The sequence below is a fragment of the Megalobrama amblycephala genome, unplaced genomic scaffold, assembly GCF_018812025.1.
Source record: "Megalobrama amblycephala isolate DHTTF-2021 unplaced genomic scaffold, ASM1881202v1 scaffold424, whole genome shotgun sequence".
NCBI classification, from domain to species: Eukaryota; Metazoa; Chordata; class Actinopteri; order Cypriniformes; family Xenocyprididae; genus Megalobrama; species Megalobrama amblycephala.
The window spans coordinates 112,433-135,267 of NW_025953372.1; the positions used below are offsets into that span (position 1 = coordinate 112,433).

At 36.8% G+C, this 22,835-nt stretch overlaps 1 protein-coding gene across 1 annotated transcript in view; it reads left to right on the forward strand.

Moving 5' to 3' along the window:
• Positions 1 to 22,835, forward strand: part of rptor (regulatory associated protein of MTOR, complex 1) — a 190,049-nt gene that overhangs the window by 74,012 nt on the left and 93,202 nt on the right. Inside the window, exons 7-11 of the mRNA XM_048180091.1 lie at positions 1,862 to 2,006; positions 11,340 to 11,415; positions 12,184 to 12,285; positions 20,006 to 20,089; positions 20,708 to 20,818. Of these exons, the coding sequence (XP_048036048.1) occupies positions 1,862 to 2,006; positions 11,340 to 11,415; positions 12,184 to 12,285; positions 20,006 to 20,089; positions 20,708 to 20,818 (518 nt within the window). The remainder of the gene's footprint in view (positions 1 to 1,861; positions 2,007 to 11,339; positions 11,416 to 12,183; positions 12,286 to 20,005; positions 20,090 to 20,707; positions 20,819 to 22,835) is intronic.

Genomic DNA, 22,835 nt, shown 5'->3' on the forward strand with positions numbered 1-22,835 from the left:
TTAGAAAGACAGTTCACAAATATCACTAAAAATATCATGCTATCATGGATCATGTCAGTTATTATTGCTCCATCTGCCATTTTTCGCTATTGTTCTTGCTTGCTTACCTTGTCTGATGATTTGGTTGTGCACATCCAGACGTTAATACTGGCTGCCCTTGTCTAATGCCTTTTATAATGTTGGAAACGTGGGCTGGCATATGCAAATATTGGGGGCGTACACCCCGACTGTTACGTAACAGTCGGTGTTATGTTGAGATTCGCCTGTTCTTCAGAGGTCGTTTAAACAAATGAGATTTATATAAAAAGGAGGAAACAATGGAGTTTGAGACTCACTGTATGTCATTTCCATGTACTGAACTCTTGTTATTTAACAATGCCAAGATAAATTCAATTTTTTCATTCGAGGGCACCTTTAAAAAAATATTTTGTCTCTTCCAAGCTTTTATAATGGGAGTGAATAGTAACCAAGCTTTTGAAGCTCAAAGAAGCGCATCCATCCATCATTAAAGTAATCCATACGGCTCCAGGGGGTTATTAAAGGCCTTCTAAAGTGAAGCGATGCGTTTTTGTTAGAAAGATATCCATATTTATAACTTTTTAGACTATAATCACTAGCTTCCGATAATGATTGTCCACGCGTTCAATTTCCAGCATATGACGTAGGAGTAGCATAAGCTTAGGTGAGAGTAGACGCCTCTCGCAGTTCAAACAAATAGGGCTGGGCAAAAAAAACTCAATCTCCTCTGACATTTCTCTTTAAAAATTCTTGTTTTAGTCTTCTAATTTGTGACTGGTGTTTTGTTTTACTCTATCCTCTGTGCTTTCGCATTCGTCAATACATCATGCGTCAGGTCAAAGTTCACTCGACTCGCGTACGGAAGCCAGCGATTTTAGTTTACAAAGTTTATAAAGCCGTATTTATTACTTTTATGATGGATGTGTTTTTTTGGGCTAATAGTTTAACAGTAATAAAGCACTTACAAATCATTAACAAACTATTAGATATATATATATAAAGCCTTTATAACCCTTATCTATAAATTAATAGTGTGTTAATGATTTGTAAATGCTTTATTACTGTATACTTATAAAGTGTTACCCTTAATTTTATATTGTCAGCAAAGAAATTGTGATAATATCACTATAAGTATCATTATATGTATCACTATAGTATCAGTCTTAGTTTAGACACCGTTTGGCAAGTTAATTTTCTAAATTTATATTTGCTTCTTAATACAAAATACAAAAATAGTTCCAAAAGCCAAAGCAGGACCGGCCGTTGCATGTCCCAGAGCTACTCAGCAGTTAACACAGAAAAGTGAAGTGAGATAAATGGTGAAGCATCCTGGTGCTGTTATACTGAATATCATCACTTTTAACAGTGCTTGGCCAATCAGATTACAGGACAAAAACTAACTGTTGTATAAATTGTATAAAGAAGTATAATGATGCTTGTTTGTGCATTCACAAGCTCTGTAAATGCTTTGCTGGCAGTTTGTACAGTGTTAAAGCTTAAGATATGTATCTAAATTCCCAAACACAAGCAGCACAGAACACCAGCTTTGAAGTTTTTACTCCTGTCTCTGTCCTGAGGAGGAACCAAGCATGATTCTGTGGGTATATCCTAAGCTCTCAAAGTCTTTAATTAATTTTTGTGCATCAGAGAGAAATCTGCATATTGAAAATCCCCAGGGTTTTATCTGCCATGCACACACATCATAATTACTGGATCTCATTAAGACTGAGCATTTCACACAACAGACTTTAGGATTTTAATCAAGTTACCTGCAATCACATATCATAATAATTTTTTTAAAAGCATTTAAAAAAAAAAAATCTCTCTCTCTTTTTCTCTACAGATCTCTTTCAGAAATTATTTCGTCAGGATCTTTTGGTGGCCAGTCTATTTCGTAATTTCCTATTGGCTGAGAGAATTATGAGGTCATATAACTGTACACCAGTCAGCAGCCCCAGGTTGCCACCTACATACATGCATGCTATGTGGTAAGTGTATGGACGTGAACACACATATCATTATTGTTCCTAATATGTGCAAACTTTGTTCAGACAGGACAAAAATCTAATTGTTTTGAGACTGACTTTGGTGAGTCTGAGCAATAAAAAAAATGGAAATGCTATTGAGCCTGGATGTTCAGATCAGATTTCAGGTGCGATATGTATTACCACATGCAGAATAATGTCTACAATCACTCACTCTTTGTCTATTTCAGTCAAAGAATATGCATGAATGTGTAAAATACAATATTGCTTTTAGACGTGTATCATTTTTCATATCACTCATTAGTTCAGCACCACAGCAAGATGTTGTGATAGACATGAGCACAGACAAAATTGTCATGTTGTCAATACACAATAATAGGTACTTTCATATGTTGTAGAAGACAAACTCATGGCATTGTGTTAAGTCATTTAAAAGGCAACTTATGTATTTTTATTGGACATTTACTACACTGTCTAAGCAAGTCTGATAAAGACATTTCTGGAGTTTTCACTTGCAAAATAACTGTGAAGAGAAACCCTGTTCTAAAAATCAGAATTGGGTGCAGAGTGTACAAATCGCTATAGTTTGTAATTTACAGTTTAAAATGCATGGATAAGTATTCCGGGTAAAATGTTGTACCACAGTGGTTTAAGGAATTACTCCGCATCATTACTCAAGCCGATATTACAATAAAAAGTACCACACTTTCTCAGTAGTTAGTTCAAGATATCAGTACGGTCCCACTTATTTGTTTTGTTTCAAAATTTCATACCTGTGCTTTAGGATTTACAGAGTGAATGTAGCCGAATGGATCTGATTCCATCTGTTGTGTCATTAATATTAATCAAACCACAGAGAAAAACACTTAATCATCTTAATCGATTTATTTGTTCTTTATTATGGACTATATTTATCTTCTTCAAGGCCTTATGCCATTGTTTTAAAGTAAAATTTCAATGACATATAAAGTAATGTTTCATACTTTAATATTTTTCTTGATATTTTAAATAATACATATCAAAATAAATATTTAAATTATACAGTAGGTGGACAACCAAAATGGGTATTACCGCCACGCATACCGCCGCCGCAGGGCTGTTGCGTTAACTGAAATTCAGTCGCGTGTAAAAAAAACTACCGCCAGGTGGCGCAAATGGACGGATTGGAAAGTGACTGTAATAATAAAATGTTGGTTTGTAAACGATGAAAGGACGAAGTAAAGCAACAATAACATTATTATATAACATTTTAACATCCTTAAAAACCATTAGAAAATTTGAAGTGAGAGTTAATTTCAAAACGTGGGATAGTCTTTGGCTACAGTCTATGCATCAAAAATTAAAAGAAAGACCTTTACACAAAGCGGACATGCTATTGTCATTAAACAGTCATTACTAGGCACACACACATATATATATATATATATATATATATATATATATATATATATATATATATATATATAAGGAGCAAACACACACGATTAAAAATGTAATATTTTCATTCTGGTCTGCTCTTAGAAAAAAAAATGTAATGTTAGTGATTTTGATATCGCAGACTAAAATACCGGCAGGAATAAATATTTTGGCTAATTTACTCATTAAAACCAAAGGTGTTCATCAGTGATTGTACATCAAGAGCAAGGACATGTTGTGTGCATTTTGTTTTGTGCTTTTACCAGAACGAAACGCTCGATTGTCTGTGTGAAAACTGCGCGTGTGCACGAGCGCCAAGAGAAATGATAACAGCAGCAACGAGCACTGGCCATGATTTCAGAAACAACACGTTCCAGCGGATAGATCGCCTCTTATTTAACACCGACCTATAGCCTATCGAATTGAGATATTTCTTTCTTTTTAGGTACAATTATTCGCTGAGTTTAAGTTCACTTTTGAGCAGATTCTCGCAGAGAGACAGCTGAAAGCGCACCCTATTTTTTTATTTTATTTTATTTTTCAAAAGTACAAGGTTTTGTTGTTATTGTGAGCGTACACAAATAAAAGTAGACTATTTGTAGTCTTGCATCAATCTGTAGGCTATCGCCAAAATGACAGAAGGCCTGTTTTAAGTTGTTTCAGCTGTCATGAGGAAAAAATCCATCAGAACGCGCCGGCGCTTTCGTCGGCCAGAGGGATAAAAATATAACCAATTTAGTTTCATATTTATATTTAAATATTGGGCTATTGCCTATTATTATTATTATTATTATTATTATTTTAAATTTCACCTATGTTCATTATGAAAAGTGAATAGCATGACGGATGCGCAATGTCGGGAGACACATGCAGCGGGTTAGACATAAGTTTGACCACTTCATTAAGTTTTGTTTTATAGTAAGTCTTTCTTTAAAGTGAATTTCGTTTTGTATAAATTGTATCTTAATTTCAATCAATGTTTCATCAACCAATTGCTTATATTTAATAATTAGGAAGAAAACCAAGAAAGTCGGGGTGTGGAATGGATTGAAGTGCGTAACAAACGAACTCATGTTTCCGCGGCCTTTAAGGCTGAATCAATATACGTCTTTCTGTTTTAATTAAATTAAATCTAATTTTATTTATTACTTTATTACATGTCTTTATTACTTAAATAATTGATAAGATGTTTTTGGTCGAACAATATATTTTAGCTGGTCTAGTTAGACACAAATTTGCGTAGTGGCTTATTGTGCAAACTTTTTTTTCCTACCACACGCCAAACTCATAACATTTCTTGCAGATTTAAAAAAAAACAAAAACAAAAACAAACAAACAAACAAAAAAAACCCACAACGCTCCGACTTTTAAAAAATCCCTCCTCGCTCCAGTCAAAACTTCGCACATACTCTGCTCGGCAGCAGCAGACGCTGGCATACGCGCGGGGGGGAGGGTTGATCCCATTCGGAACTTCTGGAGTGGAGCGTGAAACACTGCAAATCCCCATAACGCAAACAAATAAAAAAACTTACTGCAAATACTCATAACAGAGTCTAACAATTGTGTATTTCGTCAGCTTATTTCATATGATCAGATCAGGATGTTAAAATTAACAAAAAGCACCAAGATTGCAAAAAGGTCTGTCACGCGCATAGCTTAGGCTAATATTTTGAGTCTCCCGCCCTCTGGATTAATGGCTTTGGTGACAAACATTTTAAACAAAGCGCCCTTCCCCCTATCTCAAACTTGTCAACGAGCCATAATGTTACATATCTTGGTCAATTCTTTCGAGCTGCTTTACAGCTTAACCACAGTTTGCAACATCAGCAGTTATTGAAATAAACTGAATCAACACAGATCTGCTGATATAAATAAATAGGCCTAAATAAATAGGCAAAAAATGGGCAAAAACCAAGATTGGGTTTGTACGGTTCATTTGAACTATAATTTAATAATTTATGTTATGATGTTATAGAGGTACAATGTACAGATGCCTATATGTTTTGCATAAAGTAAGAATATTTAATAAAGAATCTTAAACTTCCAATGTTAAACATGTTCTCGTCATTTTGCTCTAACTGCAGTCAAAATACAAATAGGCCTATAAAATATTTTTATGCATTGTGTAGCCCATTGTGAAGAGTCAGATTAGGCGCAAACTGTAGCAGAAACTTTTTATCTTAATAGCCTAGCACTTGTTGAATAACAAAATGTTGATTATTGGGATATCAATGTTTTTTTTGTTTTTCGTAATTGTGTAGCTTATGGCATGACATTTCTTTTTGTAATGTTTATGAGCATGTTAATGGATAGAAACTGCACAATTGCAGTTTATCAGATTGTTACATAGCTATAATTGCACGATAGTTGAAAAATTAACACATTAAAATCATCTGATAATCATATAGTAGTTAACATGAACCCTTTGTAAGCGATGTATTACCATTACATCATGGGCGTACGGGACACCCCCGCACCACCAAAGCCTTTGCTTTTTTTAGAACTAAACTAAATTGACTAAAGATAAAAATAAAGCATCAAACTGAAGCCCTAAAATGCAAGCAGAATACCATAGAAAATAGTGCTAAATTACCACAAAAGGGGGAAAAAATCACTGTTTCCATCGCCGTTTGTAAGGTAGCCAAGACAACAGCAAGCTTTGATGCGCTGTTACTGTGTTACTGTTAGCAGTCATGTGCCGAGACAAATAAATATGTTCGGTCTTTGCTGAGATATTATTATTATTATTATTATTATTATTAATATTATTGCCCAAATGTAATTAATCGAAATTACTGAAAATTTGCGGCCGAAACAGCAATGTACGCGCTTGTCTAGAAGGGAACCTTATAGCCTATACGCAAATTTGTGTCTAACTTAGAATTTAGACCACCTAAAATATATTGTTAGACCAAAACATCTTATCAATTAATTAAGTAATAAAGGTATATATTTAAGAAATTTAATTAAAACAGAAAGACGTCTATTGCTTCAGCCTTATTCAAAGGCCGCGGAAACATGAGTTCGTTTGTTACGCACTTCAATCCATTCCACACCCAACGTTCTTGGTTTTCTTCCTAATTATTAATAATTGGTTGATGAAACATTGATTGAAATTAAGATACAATTTCTACAAAACGAAATTCGTTTTAAAGAAAGACTTACTATAAAACAAAACTTAATGAAGTGGTCGAAGACATGTCTAACCCGCTGCATTTGTCTCCCAACATTGCGCATCCGTCATGCTATTCACTTTTCATAATCAACATTGGTGACATCTTAAAAAAAATTATATTAGGCTATAGCCCAATATTTAAATATAAATATGAAACTAAATTGGCTACATTTTTATCCCTCTGGCCGACGAATGCGCCGGCGCGTTCTGATGGATTTTTTCCTCATGACAGCTGAAACAACTTAAAACAGGCCTTCCGTCATTTTTGGCGATAGCCTACAGATTGATGCAAGACTACAAATGGTCTACTTTTATTTGTGTACCCTCACAATAACAACAAAACCTTGTTCTTTTGAAAAATAAAATAAAATAAAATAAAAAATAGGGTGCGCTTTCAGCTGTCTCTCTGCAATATAGTGTGCAATATAACGTGTTCATGTTTCGCGTGTAAAAAAACACAGTATTTTTCACATAATTTACTTATCTGTATACCGCTGTTTAAACGTGTCTGTGGACATTATATTTGTGTAACTATAGATAAAAACGGGCTGATGACTTCCTTGTTCTATGAAGTCCCTCCTTCAGAAATACGTAACGAGTTCTGATTGTGCCAGCGGTTCCTGTGTTGTGATTCGACAGCAGCTTAGCGCACCTTGCCCGGAAAGGTCACGCCTCTTACCATAACGTGGAGATGCATGCGCTCAGTGTTATTCTCCTGCTCCATCTTTCAAGAATAATCTTTGTGCGAATCCGGCATTAAACTGATTGAGATTGAGGAAGCTGTCCTCAGCAAAATGTGCTGCACATAGTTTTACATGTGGATTATAATTTTCAGGAACCGAGTTAAACATAAATTGTAACCATTGATCTCCAAGTACAGCGTCCCTGGGAAGGCCAAACAAAGGTGATTGGACTGCGGGATGAAAATAACAGCGTTTCGACGACATGGCGACAAACACACTCTACAAACGCAACTCTTGCTCTTCTCCGTGGGAGCGCAACAAGACCATGCCCCCTTTTTTTGTGTATTCCTGTGGGCGGAGGTTAGTCAAAAAACTGTTTTAGTGACGTCATTAAAGAAGGAAGTAGAGGGATGTAGTCCAAACTGGCCGTTCGATGTAGGCAACTTCTGTTAAATAAAATATCTCGCTTGGCATTGAACTTTGAGCTTTAAAATTTTACAGATTTTATTTATACTCTAACAACAACATTACACACTAACTAAAGTTTGAAACATGGGATCACGAAGAACGGGACCTTTAAAATAAAGTTGTGTGTTCAGTAGTGCATTATTTTGTGCAAATCGTGAAATTTCACTGGCAACGGTATTGACTACTGATTTTGGTATTGAGGCAACCATGACTTAATCTCAAGTCACAGCCTCTCAGTAACAGTAATATTCAGTTTTATTATATTTCTACTAGAAGTCAAATTGATGTGCCAGGTTTTAAGCAACATCCCATGGAGAAAAAAAACCTTTTTCTTTTCATTCCCACAGTGAACTGCACTACTCATTTATTTACACTGGTATTTTACTCATAGCTCTCTCCCTTTGCATTTTGCATGAACTATATTACGAATCTTTATTCCCCCTCTCTCTCCCCCTGTTTTCCATCATCAGTATCATGCTGTTGGCTAAACCTGTGTTGTGTAATCCTCAGCAGTGTATGATGGAATAGAAACAGTGCTTTGTTCTCCACAACTAGTTGATGCTTGAATCTCATAACATGCCATTAGCAAGAGAGAAATAGATTCCAGTTTCATAATGGAGCATCAGAGCTCTTTAGTTACACTGGGCAGAAAGTTCCTTGAGTCTTCTGCTCTTATGAAACAGGAGATGAGAAATGGAAAGAGCCGGAAAGAGAGGGAACATTTGGTAAAGAAGGAAAGAGTTATGGGAACGTTTGAGAGGAAAGTTCCAGTTTTTATGAATTTTATTACACAGTAAATAAGATGAATATCAATATTGTTATGTTGGTGAAAAATAAGTCCCAGGTTTGAATCGAGGTGATTTTGCGTTTTGGTGAACAAATTAGTGAGATTGATTGTATTTGTTTTGTGATTTTACTGATTTGATTAACTTGATCTGTACTGTACAGTGTTAACTTAGCATCCACCTGTCCATTCACACAATCCTGATGATTAGAGACTGGCAAGGTGTATTATAGTCATAGCTGTAGTTCTGGCTCTTCAATGGACAACACATTTGATGTGTTATGTAATGTCATGAATTAAATATAGCCAAAGTGTTGCGGGTTCTGTGATCAAAGCAATTCTCTCAGCCTATGTGGCAAAAGAAAATACTCAAAAAAAAAAAAAAAAAAAAAAAAAAACAATGTTAAACCTCAGTGTGTGATGGAGATCTGAAAGCTCAGCACTGCTTCTGTATGTGAAGTGTCATGAGATGATTAGTTATTATGTAATAACTTTACATGCAGCCTTTGACAAGTGCAGTGAAGATTACATGCAGATACTATAAAGCAGTGCTTCTCAACTTTTGCTACAGTAAATGCAACTAAGCATATACAGGTGCTGGTCATATAATTAGAATATCATCAAAAGGTTGATTTATTTCACTAATTCCATTCAAAAAGTGAAACTTGTATATTATATTCATTCATTACACACAGACTGATATATTTCAAATGTTTATTTCTTTTAATTTTGATGATTATAACTGACAACTAAGCAAAATCTCAAATTCAGTATCTCAGAAAATTTGAATATTACGTAAGACCAATACAAAGAAAGGATTTTTAGAAATCTTGGCCAACTGAAAAGTATGAACATAAAGTATGAGCATGTACAGCACTCAATACTTAGTTGGGGCTCCTTTTGCCTGAATTACTGCAGCAATGCGGCGTGGCATGGAGTCGATCAGTCTGTGGCACTGCTCAGGTGTTATGAGAGTCCAGGTTGCTCTGATAGTGGCCTTCAGCTCTTCTGCATTGTTGGGTCTGGCATATCGCATCTTCCTCTTCACAATACCCCATAGATTTTCTATGGGGTTAAGGTCAGGCGAGTTTGCTGGCCAATTAAGAACATGGTCCTTAAACCAGGTACTGGTAGCTTTGGCACTGTGTGCAGGTGCCAATTCCTGTTAGAAAATGATATCTGTATCTCCATAAAGTTGGTCAGCAGCAGGAAGCATAAAGTGCTCTAAAACTTCCTGGTATACGGCTGCGTTGATCTTGGACCTCAGAAAACACAGTGGACCAACACCAGCAGATGACATGGCACCCCAAACCATCACTGACTGTGGAAACTTTACACTGGACCTCAAGCAACGTGGACTGTGTGCCTCTCCTCTCTTCCTCCAGACTCTGGGACCCTGATTTCCAAAGGAAATGCAAAATTTACTTTCATCAGAGAACATAAATTTGGACCACTCAGCAGCAGTCCAGTCCTTTTTGTCTTTAGACGCTTCTGACGCTGTCTGTTGTTCAAGAGTGGCTTGACACAAGGAATGCGACAGCTGAAACCCATGTCTTGCATATGTCTGTGCGTAGTGGTTCTTGAAGCACTGACTCCAGCTGCAGTCCACTCTTTGTGAATCTCTCCCACATTTTTGAATGGGTTTTGTTTCACAATCCTCTCCAGGGTGCGGTTATCCCTATTGCTTGTACACTTTTTTCCTACCACATCTTTTCCTTCCCTTCGCCTCTCTATTAATGTGCTTGGACACAGAGCTCTGTGAACAGCCAGCCTCTTTTGAAATGACCTTTTGTGTCTTGCCCTCCTTGTGCAAGGTGTCAATGGTCATCTTTTGGACAACTGTCAAGTCAGCAGTCTTCCCCATGATTGTGTAGCCTACAGAACTAGACTGAGAGACCATTTAAAGGCCTTTGCAGGTGTTTTGAGTTAATTAGCTGATTAGAGTGTGGCACCAGGTGTCTTCAATGTTGAACCTTTTCACAATATTCTAATTTTCTGAGATACTGAATTTGGGATTTTCCTTAGTTGTCAGTTATAATCATCAAAATTAAAAGAAATAAACATTTGAAATATATCAGTCTGTGTGTAATGAATGAATATAATATAAAAGTTTCACTTTTTGAATGGAATTAGTGAAATAAATCAACTTTTTGATGATATTCTAATTATATGACCAGCACATGTAGTTATGCAGAGTTATTATGCAGAGAATAGCGAGATAAATAGGCTAATTCATTTTATAAAAGGAAGTGAAAACTGTATCTTTTGACGTCAAAAGCCATGTGTCCAATCAAAGTGTACAGTATTTTGGTGTAGATCCATCTGTCACTAGATGGCTAGCCAAATTAGGCAGATCTCAAAATGAATAATTATGTAACTTGCCCCCGTCCTCAAAAAACATGAACAAATCTACATAAGGTAATATAAAATAATATAAAATACATTTTGGTGCTGTGTTGGGTTGCCACTTGACAAATATAAAATGTGGGTCCTGTAGCAAAACTATTTGAGAACCAAATGTCTCTTTCATTTATAGGAAAAAATTATACCAATTTAGTTTTTGTGTTTACTGTTCTTTTTCTTTGAAGAATGGTGATTGAATTTTCATTTTAGTTAAGTTAAATAACCTGTCTCAAAGATTAAAAAATGGGTACATTTACAGGCTCCTCTCTCCCTTAATAATGAGTGTGTTAAGAAATGTGCCAGTGCATCTTTTCATTTGATCAGAGCCTAGAATCTCAGCTTGAAATGTTCGTGTGTACGTGTGGGATTGACTAGTGCAGCATCATTTTGTGTTTGTGTGTGTGCAGGCAAGCATGGGACCTTGCGGTGGACATCTGCCTCTCACAGCTTCCCACCATCATCGAGGAGGGCACAGCCTTCAGGGTGAGCATGACTTATTCTGGCTCTGAGTGAATTTAGAGAGACAGAGAGAGGCTAATTCCTGATCAGTAATCCGGTGCCTCTTATATCAATTGTTCCTTTGCCTTGTTTTGGCACTGCAGCCCTACTTATGATGAATCAGTTGTAGAATCTCTAATCGTTCCCAAAAGTGAATTGTTTATTTGCCATCATTAGTCATTGAATTTACTTTTTTCCCCTCCCTCTCTCTCTCTCTCTCTCTCTCTCTCTCTCTCTCTCTCTCTCTCCACCTCTCTCTCTCTCTCTCTCTCTCTCCACCTATTCTTGTGTTGTGCTCTGTTTTACTGAATATGAGGTGCAATACCTGCTTCAGAGCTACTGGAATATTCCTGTATAATCAGTATAATCCAATAAACTAAAACAGACTTTTTTTTTTTCTTTTTTTTTGATAATACTGCCGATGCATTTAATATGGTTAATTTCTGTTAAAAAAAAAAAAAAAGTATAGTTCAGATCTGTCTGTCTACTTACATTAACACAGAAAGTGAAAAGACTCAATTGAGATGGGCAAGGTTAGTAAATGAGTGATGGGGCAGGAGAGAAAGTATTATGTAAGACTTATATAACTCTACTGGGATCAATACAGCTGTCTTGATCACTTATGTACACTGTTTATGGCTGATTTAACAAAGTGCTGTTTCACTTTGCTCACTCCTGTGCTCACTCCATACGTGTGTGTGTATTTTCTATATTTTTTCAGCATCACAATAGAGTTTGTTTATTTATCCACAGCATAGTCCATTCTTCGCTGAGCAGCTGACAGCCTTTCAGGTGTGGTTGACAATGGGCGTGGAGAACAGAAACCCACCGGAGCAGCTGCCTATTGTTCTGCAGGTAACTTCCAACAAAAACTTTCTCAATGGCTCAATGGTTTCAAAATCTACTGAACTGCCTACCTAGACAACATTTTTATTAAACATTGATCATTTTATTGACATGACGTCTGTTCCAAAAGACTGGCAGCAACATCGTTCTGCTTCCTAAGAAACCTTATTTTGGCCTAAATTCTAAGACATCATTGCATTTTGCCTCACAGAGAATGTGACAAGCTCTGTGAAAACATCTGAACAAGATGGCAGAGGAGTTGAGAGAAATATTGATTATAAATGCATTTACAGGTGCTGGTCATATAATTAGAATATCATCAAAAAAGTTGATTTATTTCACTAATTCCATTCAAAAAGTGAAACTTGTATATTATATTCATTCATTACACACAGACTGATATATTTCAAATGTTTATTTCTTTTAATTTTGATGATTATAACTGACAACTAAGGAAAATCCCAAATTCAGTATCTCAGAAAATTTGAATATTACTTAAGACCAATACAAAGAAAGGATTTTTAGAAATCTTGGCCAACTGAAAAGTATAAACGTGAAAAGTATGAGCATGTACAGCACTCAATACTTAGTTGGGGCTCCTTTTGCCTGAATTACTGCAGCAATGCGGCGTGGCATGGAGTCGATCAATCTGTGGCACTGCTCAGGTGTTATGAGAGCCCAGGTTGCTCTGATAGTGGCCTTCAGCTCTTCTGCATTGTTGGGTCTGGCATATTGCATCTTCCTCTTCACAATACCATAGATTTTCTATGGGGTTAAGGTCAGGCGAGTTAGCAGGGATTAGCACCAATTAAGAACAGGGATACCATGGTCCTTAAACCAGGTACTGGTAGCTTTGGCACTGTGTGCAGGTGCCAAGTCCTGTTGGAAAATGAAATCTGCATCTCCATAAAGTTGGTCAGTAGCAGGAAGCATGAAGCGCTCTAAAACTTCCTGGTATACGGCTGCATTGACCTTGGACCTCAGAAAATACAATGGACCAACACCAGCAGATGACATGGCACCCCAAACCATCACTGACTGTGGAAACTTTACACTGGACCTCAAGCAACGTGGACTGTGTGCCTCTCCTCTCTTCCTCCAGACTCTGGGACCCTGATTTCCAAAGGAAATGCAAAATTTACTTTCATCAGAGAACATAACTTTGGACCACTCAGCAGCAGTCCAGTCCTTTTTGTCCTTAGACACTTCTGACGCTGTCTGTTGTTCAAGAGTGGCTTGCAGGGTTTCCGCGGGGTCTTAAAAAGTCTTAAAAAGTCTAAAATTCTGAACTTTAAATTTAAGGCCTTAAAAAGTCTTAAAAACGGCCAGATTTTCATCCGAGGTCTTAAATTTCATTTAGTCAGGTCTTAAATTTTTTTACCCATTTCCAGAAACGCTACCTGCTGAAAGTTATTACAAAGTAGCAAAAAAGTAGCGAGTCGTAGTTCTTTCTGGTGTATATTGGTGTTGGTATACGCGGTGATACAACTACAAATCCCGTGATAAATGCAATACCTGCCCGCGAAATACGTCTGCGTCTCCTCAGAGTTTGTTAAAGTTCGGCTACGTGTGGAAAATGGGAAAGTGTACTTTCAACGAGACATGGCTAGATCACAGCGATTTCTGCTGTTGGTTACAAGCGGTACCCAGCTCCAGGTACGAGGCTCACTGCAAACTTTGCAAAAACAAAAAAAAATCAGTTAGAGAGTCTGGGTGTGAAGCGGTGTAAAGGCGCTGGAGTCACACGCCAGAGCGGAGAAACACAAGCTAGCCGCAAAATCCCTTCAGCGGACTCGGCCAATTAGCCTCACCACTGCCGTCGTCCTCCTCAATGCCTGGTTCCTCCGGTCTCCAGCGCAATATCATCACAGCTCCGTCGAACAACCTTCGGGGTACTTTTGGAGCGACTGACACATCAAAAGCCGAGGTGATTTGTATACTACACACGGTGACTAAACAAACACTAACGTTACTCATTTAATAGCAACAGTGAGATTAGCGATCTCTTCCAAGTGATGTTCCCTGATTCAGTAATCGCGAAGCCGTTCTCTTGCGGGCCCAACAAGATCGCTTATGGCGAGATTTGGATTGGGGGAGTTTATAAAGAGGGAATTGATTCGTACTCTTACCGGGCCGTATGTCGTAACGTTCAATGAAAGCCAAAATCAGACCACCAGGACCATTGTTCTGGAACAATGGAATTGTTAAGTCGAGGTACCTGGGCTCACAGTTCATGGGACAGTGCGGGACACACACACACACACACACACACACACACACACATACATATATCAGATAATCCATGTTAGATAGATACTCTAATTATCCCGAGGTAAGTATCTATCTATGTAAAATGGATTATCTGGTGTGAGTGTGTGTGTGTGTGTGTGTGTGTGTGTGTGTGTGTGCGCTACATTGGTTGTTACATGGGTTGGAGTAGCCTGTTCAATCTTTATTAGGCTATTAATATGCTGTTTTGTAATGTAAATAAATATGAGATGAAATCTATTCTATTTGAGGGCAAGTTTGTTTTAGCCTATTTTCATTTTGGGCCTAAGGTTTTGGGCATTTGGCACATTGATGTGTGTGGAAGGTTACTAATGTGATTGCTTTATCTGTAAATTAAATTAATGCTTTTTCAATGACTGAATTCATTGAAATAAAATGATTTTTTCAGAATTTCTTTGATTTGAATATTTTTTGGTAATGCGTCGTGTAGGTCTTAAATTTCAATCTTTATGGTCTTAAAATGTCTTAAAAAGGTCTTAAATTTGACTTACTGAAACCTGCATAAACCCTGGGCTTGACACAAGGAATGCGACAGCTGAAACCCATGTCTTGCATATGTCTGTGCGTAGTGGTTCTTGAAGCACTGACTCCAGCTGCAGTCCACTCTTTGTGAATCTCCCCCACATTTTTGAATGGGTTTTGTTTCACAATCCTCTCCAGGGTGTGGTTATCCCTATTGCTTGTACACTTTTTTTCTACCACATCTTTTCCTTCCCTTCGCCTCTCTATTAATGTGCTTGGACACAGAGCTCTATGAACAGCCAGCCTCTTTTGCAATGACCTTTTGTGTCTTGCCCTCCTTGTGCAAGGTGTCAATGGTCGTCTTTTGGACAACTGTCAAGTCAGCAGTCTTCCCCATGATTGTGTAGCCTACAGAACTAGACTGAGAGACCATTTAAAGGCCTTTGCAGGTGTTTTGAGTTAATTAGCTGATTAGAGTGTGGGACCAGGTGTCTTCAATATTGAACCTTTTCACAATATTCTAATTTTCTGAGATACTGAATTTGGGATTTTCCTTAGTTGTCAGTTATAATCATCAAAATTAAAAGAAATAAACATTTGAAATATATCAGTCTGTGTGTAATGAGTGAATATAATATACAAGTTTCACTTTTTGAATGGAATTAGTGAAATAAATAAACTTTTTGATGATATTCTAATTATATGACCAGCACCTGTATTTCAACAAGAATTAAATATAGTTTAGGGTTGTTTTGTTTCAAGTGGTCAATTTCAAGCATAAGCTATTGTATGTGAATAAACAATTACTGTAAAATACTATTAATTTTAGTATTTGTCATGCTTACATTACATCAGTTCATTTCTCAAAACACATGAATAAAGTTGGCTTTTCTCCAGGGTTTGGTATGTAACCAGCGAATTTTCAAAATCTTTCAAACTGTAACTAAAATTCAAACATTTTACAACAGAATGCTATCATAACTATTACATTTGTGAAAATTTCAGTTTCCTATCTGGTCACCCATCAGATATAATCAACTCAAAGTCAGGGGAATTAAAAAAATAAATAAAAAAAATGTACTCCTAGAAAAAATTAGAAGTCTTAAACAACAAATATTCTGCTTGCACACTAAAAAAAAAAAAAAAAAAAAAGTGGCTTTGCAATACCAATACATAGAGGTAATCACTCAGAATAAAAAATACCCTCAAGTACCCTCCATTGGGCCAAATATATGTGTTTTGTTGGTGGTGGCTTATTAGAAACATTTATTAGTAACTTTAGTAACAGTTAGCTCCAAAATTAGCTGACATAATTATTTTTCAAGTACTGCATGGCTGAACTAGTTACAGGTCCCCCAGGAAACCACAGGTAGATGCTAGGGGTTCCACAGAAAAATGAAGACAAAAAAAAAAAAAAAAAAAATCAAAATGTAAGGGTTGTCAAATTCAACATATTTACTTCAACATATTTAACTCTCTTACTTTTTTAAACGTAATCATTTAAAAAATGCTTTGAGATTTTATTCATTGTAAAAAAAGAGCTTCACAGATAATCTGAATTTAATTTATTTCTTATGCTAATAATAGTGGATAGAAAAATAAGTAACTTAATGTAAAGTAAATATTTCCATATAATATTTTGTTAATAAAACACACAAATTTATAATAAAAATGTGAATCGTAAGAAAGGTTGGTCTGAATTTTGGCGGGGGTTGCGCATGATTTCATAAAGCTGAAAACTCTTTTTCATGGCAAATACACACGAAAATATTGTCACTATGTATGTCTTGCCTCGTATTCGCATAACACATCGGTTCTATCCTATAAGTAGTACTGTCAATATTAATGGATGCAATTGATTTTATCTGTCTAACATGTTAAAAATAATTAACGCAACATTTTTTTCCTTTGGCTAGTGTTACATTATATGATCACGCTGTTCTTCATGCAAATGCTTTTCAACCATTCAAGAGCGACAAGACAAACGAGAATGCGCTGTCTGTGAATGTTGTCCTCATTAGAGCAGTTAAATAAGTAGGCCTATTAAACGAACGTAAAAAGTTGTGAGAAAATTGACACGTCAAATATGCATCATGTGCAGCAGCGGCAGATCTTAAAGTGACAACAGCCACTAATGCTGTCTATCTTTAATGATAATCGAACAAAGGAAACAGAGAAAATTACTCACTGCTCTTGACTAAAGAAATTTTGTAGCTTTAATAAGGATTAATATATATATACATAATTTTAACATATAATTCAGGTCTGATCGCGCTCTGACAGCGGAAGTGATGTCTAGCACTCATTGAAGTATATGCGCGAGTCATCAATGCCATTGTCAGAGCGCGATTTTTGGTGAACTAACCCTTTAAGTCATTTTGTATAAAAGGATCTGCTAAATGCATCAATGTAATGTGAATGAGACTGTCAAATACTCCAAAATCTTGTTGTGTACAGCATGTTCCCTTAGTTCAGACAGTAGAGCATGGCACTAGATAAAATATAAGCTAATGTAAATGTAATGTAAATGCTTCCTGATCACATTTTTTGTTTCCTGCTGACCATCTCTTGTATTGGATTGTGTGTCATGTTTCTGTGTATCACTTTAAGAGATGTGGACTCTTCACAGATGGGCTCAGATTTTCACACTTATATTAAACTCAGCAGCCGGTCATGCTTTTACACACACACACACACACACACACACACACACACACACACACACACACACACACACACACACACACACACACACACACACACACACACACACCTTGTAAGTGCTGACTAATCTTCCATTTGGCTAGAGTAAAAAAACAACCTCCCTCATATTCTTCTCACTTCTTTCACTTATTTCTATTCTTTAATTTCTCCCCTTCCTTCCTTTCTTCCTTCCGTCCATAGGCCTCATGGTATTAAGGAACACCCTGTTATAGCCAAGGTGCATGCTGATAATTTTCACAGTCCATGATTTGACGTGACCCTGCGATCTATTAATACCTTGATGGCAGGGTGGCGTATTGTTTTGCCAGGAGATTGTAGGCGTTTTGGAGTTTGTGTGTGTTTTTGTGTGGGCATTGAGGTGGGCAGTCCTTCTGTTGCACTCCTTACACAGCACGCTCTGTCTCTGGGCAGGCCTGTATCCGGGCCCCCTCACCATGCTAAGAGTGTGTGCCACAATATCTAGATGCTTTAAATACATACACACGTATGCAGGGTTTTAAAATGCTGGCATAGGAATATGCAAACTAGAACTGTTACCTAAAACTAAAATGTATGCTTCTCGTGATCTCAGATCTTTTGATCTAAAGGCTTATGCTTAAATGCTTAAAATTACTTTTGAAATTAAAAATAAATTTTTGCCAACCTAAGATTTTATTTATTTATTTATTTATTTTAACAAAACTAACAATTTTAAAGGGGTCAGATGATGCTATTTTAAAAGTTCATTATTTTGTATAATGAGTGTAGTAATATGGGTTAACATGCTTTAATGTTTACATATACTGTACATTATTGTAGTACCTTCATTCCTAGTCAGTCTGAAACGCTCTGACTGAGTACCAGTTTCTACAAAATCCCTCCTTCCTAAAAGAGCTGATTGTCCAGCTGACCTAGTGTGTTGTGATTTGCCAAACACCTCAAGCATGTGTCAGAACTGTAACGGACCTTCCCATAATCATGAGCTTCAGCTTCCAAGGCTTATAAAGCAGTTGTAAACACATAGCTAACAATGTTGTTTTATTGTATCAGTTCAACCTCAAGTCAGATTCGATTCATCAAGCAGATAGATTGGAACCAGTTTTGCAAGCACTACTTAAGCTGAAGTTTTCACAGTTGTAAGTTAATTTTGTAACTCTCTTACTTTTTAGATCTTAACCAATGATTCCAAATTTTATCCGTTTTTGGAAGGCCAAACCAAGGGGTTATGCTTTCGCACCGAAACACACAGCATCTCGGTGACATGGTTACAACACTACAATTCACTAAAGCCTACACTACAATTCTTTCATTTTGTGTGCATTTGGGCGTGCATTATGCTAATATTTCATATTGTGATATAGACATTTGTGGATGTGACACCTGGGCTTTGATCGAGCTGCTTTTGGCAGGTCTGGAGCAGTGTTCCCTTTTGTGGGAGACTGTGAGCTTTGTAACTATGCAAACAAGCACCCATCATGCATGTGAAGTCATTTAGTATGGTTTTAAATGTGTCTAGAGTAGACAGTCATACATCATAGTATTCCTTTCACACACATCATTTCCCAGAATTGTCTTATGTACCCCCACATCCCTACAAGTTAGGCTTAAATACCCCTTCATCATCCTGAAACTGTGGTTCCTTGTATATCATACTATATTAATATCATTTAGAATGGTGATTAATATTATTGTTGCATTTAAACATAAAGGATACCACAAGTTAAAAACAGACACACCAAGTAAGTAGCTTCCTCCCCCATTATTGAGACATTTTAGCTTGTTAGTCTTTCACAAGTTGAAGTCCTGGTGCATGACATCATATCCTGTTAACCATATTTGTGATTTTGCATGCCTGAAACTTATTTTGACCACCCCTTTTATCAATAACACAGACACATATGGAAGTATTAATGAATCACCACCCTAACCACAGATGTACACACACAGGTGGGCAGTGATTAGCTTGTGCCAGCCCACAGGGAGTGTGTGTGAACTTAAGCACCTGGGCAAATGATTATATTAGTTGTTTCCCCATTGTATAGGAATGTTTATCTTCCTGCTTTTGTGTAGGCATGGATGTGAGACATTTGGTGATTCCTGTTGGTGTGGGGTGTATTAAATATATCTGTTTGCCCTCTTTCATCCATGGCCCTCCTGTAGAGTTAAACACTGACACACTCTGTCGTCCACTCCCCACTGACTCCACTAGTGACTCCACTAGCTGTGGAACAGAGCAGAACATCAGATTTATTTTCTTTCATCTGGTTTCTCTTAGGTCCTCTTGAGTCAGGTACACAGACTGAGAGCACTAGATTTGCTGGGGCGATTTCTGGACCTGGGCCCTTGGGCCGTCAGTTTGGTGAGACAGCAGATAACACACCTCTAACATTTATTTTGATCTTTCTTTTACTTTAAATCTTACATGAATTAAAGTGCTACTTAATTAACTGTATTAAATAACCTTTAGATAATACATATATCAGTCAATTTACTTACATCTTATGTAGGGGATGGGCAGCTTCGGTCCTGGAGGGCACTCTCCTGCAGAGTTTAGCTCCAACCCTAATCAAACACACCTGAACCAGCTAATCAATGTCTTTAGGATTACTAGAAAGCTATGGCCAAGTGAGTTTTTATCAGGGTTGGAGCTCAACTCTGCAGGATAGTTGGCCCTCCAGGACTCTAGCTGCCCATTCCAGCCTTATGTAGAATTTGGATGTTACGTATGGATAGTTATGTAGCGCCAGAGTTTGCTTGAATTTACATACACAATCAAACAATGATATTCTGAATACAAGAGACCTGTTAAGGAGAAACAAATCTAAATAAATCAATTGCTTAAGTATTTCAAAGAAAACATTTGGCTGCCTTAAATCACTGTCATCCTCTAAAATTCTCTCTCTCTCTCTCTCTCTCTCTCCCTCCCTCCCCCCTCCCTCTCACTCTCTCACACACTTTGTCTTTTTGCTCTCTGCAGGCTCTTTCAGTGGGGATTTTTCCATACGTGTTGAAACTGTTGCAGAGTTCAGCGAGAGAGCTCAGGCCTCTTTTGGTCTTCATCTGGGCAAAGATCTTAGCTGTAGATAGTGTATGTAAACCTCTTCATCCTTTGCATTTTATCCCTTGCTTTAACCAGAATTCCACATACTGTAATTCAATTAAACAATTGACATTTAGATACTAATGACCAGCTAAAAGCCTTTTATAATTTAAACTATCAAACGTGATACTTCAATCTGATAAAGAAAAAAAAACATAATATTTTGGTAAACATAAAATTTCTTACTTCACTGTAGACCTATTAATTTTCATTATATTTAAAAATAAATATAATGTAACTGATAATTGTCAGATGTGTTATTAAAAATGTCTAGAAACAGTCTAATTTGCATATTTGAAAAGTTTAAATATGTAAAGTCACAATAATATTCTTGTGTATTTTAATATGACAAAATTTGATTAAGAAAAGGAAAAATGTGAATTTGTAAACTTAACCATTGTAGTACAAAAAACTGAATGTTTAAATATTTCCACAATCTAAGAGTTGATCAGTCGCGTGTTTTATGTGCATTACTGATTGATCAATATGATTTAGAGATCAGACTCTCAGCACAGTTTAACTCCTGCTTTAAGAAGTGTTCACCAAAAGAAAGACTAAAAATGAATAGAAAGAGATGAAAATGCTCTTCTTTAAGAGCTCAGAAGTGTGTCCTATTGTACATTTGAATATATTTGTACAACATAAACATCAGAAACATTTATGCCTGTGCCTTGTTCCTGTTGGAAAACTCATCTATCATCCAAACAAACTCTATTAATAATTCTTAAAGTCAGCGTAAATTGCCATTAGAATCCCACTTTACTTTCATAGTGCATCACATGGATTGTGAAATTCATTGGATAGTGAAAAGCGAGCGTCACATACAAAAATGTAGCCAAACCAAATATGAGTTTGCTTAAACAATGTCTAAGTAGCTATTTGGCTGTTGGTTAACATTCAGTCAGCAGAAGGTCATTTCAGAAGAAGAAGTAACTAACTTCAACTCCAACATTTCTGAATTGTTCACTAGAATGTAAATACATTTTTGTGGTTTTACTGATTTATAAAGGCTAAATTGTTTTATTATTATTATTATTATTATTATTAAAATTCTAAAACAAAAGAAAAATGTATCATGAAATCAAGGTAGTTCCAAGGTAGATATTTTCTTGCACATTTCTGGTCTAGCGAAGGATTAATCTGTTAATGTTATTTCTAATTTAAATAATTTTTTTAACTAAATCATTTTAATATAACTTTGTTTATAATGTTCAGAATGTATTGTAATAAACCTCGTTGAAAGCCAAAACACGTCTGTCAAAGAAATTCTCCTACCACAGCTATTTGATTTAGTCACAGGGAATTCACTTTATTTCACATGTACACAAATATAATTCCTGACACAGGCACGGGTAGATACGGCAAATGGGGGCAATAAACAGAGCAACCCGCAATTCACCACCACACCTTACATACAGTGAATTTCACACTCAATTCATTAAATATTTAGCACTCCAACAGCACGCTTACACAGCACACCGTGAACACACAAAAGGCACGTTTCTTCATTCATTTAACCCCCAACTTCCCTCCCATACCCGTTGTCCGTCATACAACAAACAGTCCATGAATACATAAATAAATAAATGGAATAAAAGTTAAAAGCACTTCCCTCTCCCCAGGTCAAGGAGACCCATCCATAAGGGGTAAAGCAGAGCACGGGCAACTCGTGTCGTCCGCCAAGGAGCGTCCCTTCGCTGTAAAGAGGCGGCGCTTAAGTCACAAGTCCATTCATAAAACAGTCAATCCGTTTTCGGCAGCAACTTCGTCCTTGTGCTGAGTTCATAAGCACCACGCAAAAATCCGTCCCCTCAGCCGTGTCAAAGTTGGGTGATGCGTGGCGCCAGCAATCAGTGTGCCGAGGCAAGTGACACTAAGTCAAATCCCCCCTCTACCTCCGCTCTCTAATATTAAAGACAGCTAGCTAACTATCTATCTTCATCTCCGGAGGGCCTATTGCCCCCGAGAGACAGCAAAACGTACCCCACTAGTCACCGCCTTAGGC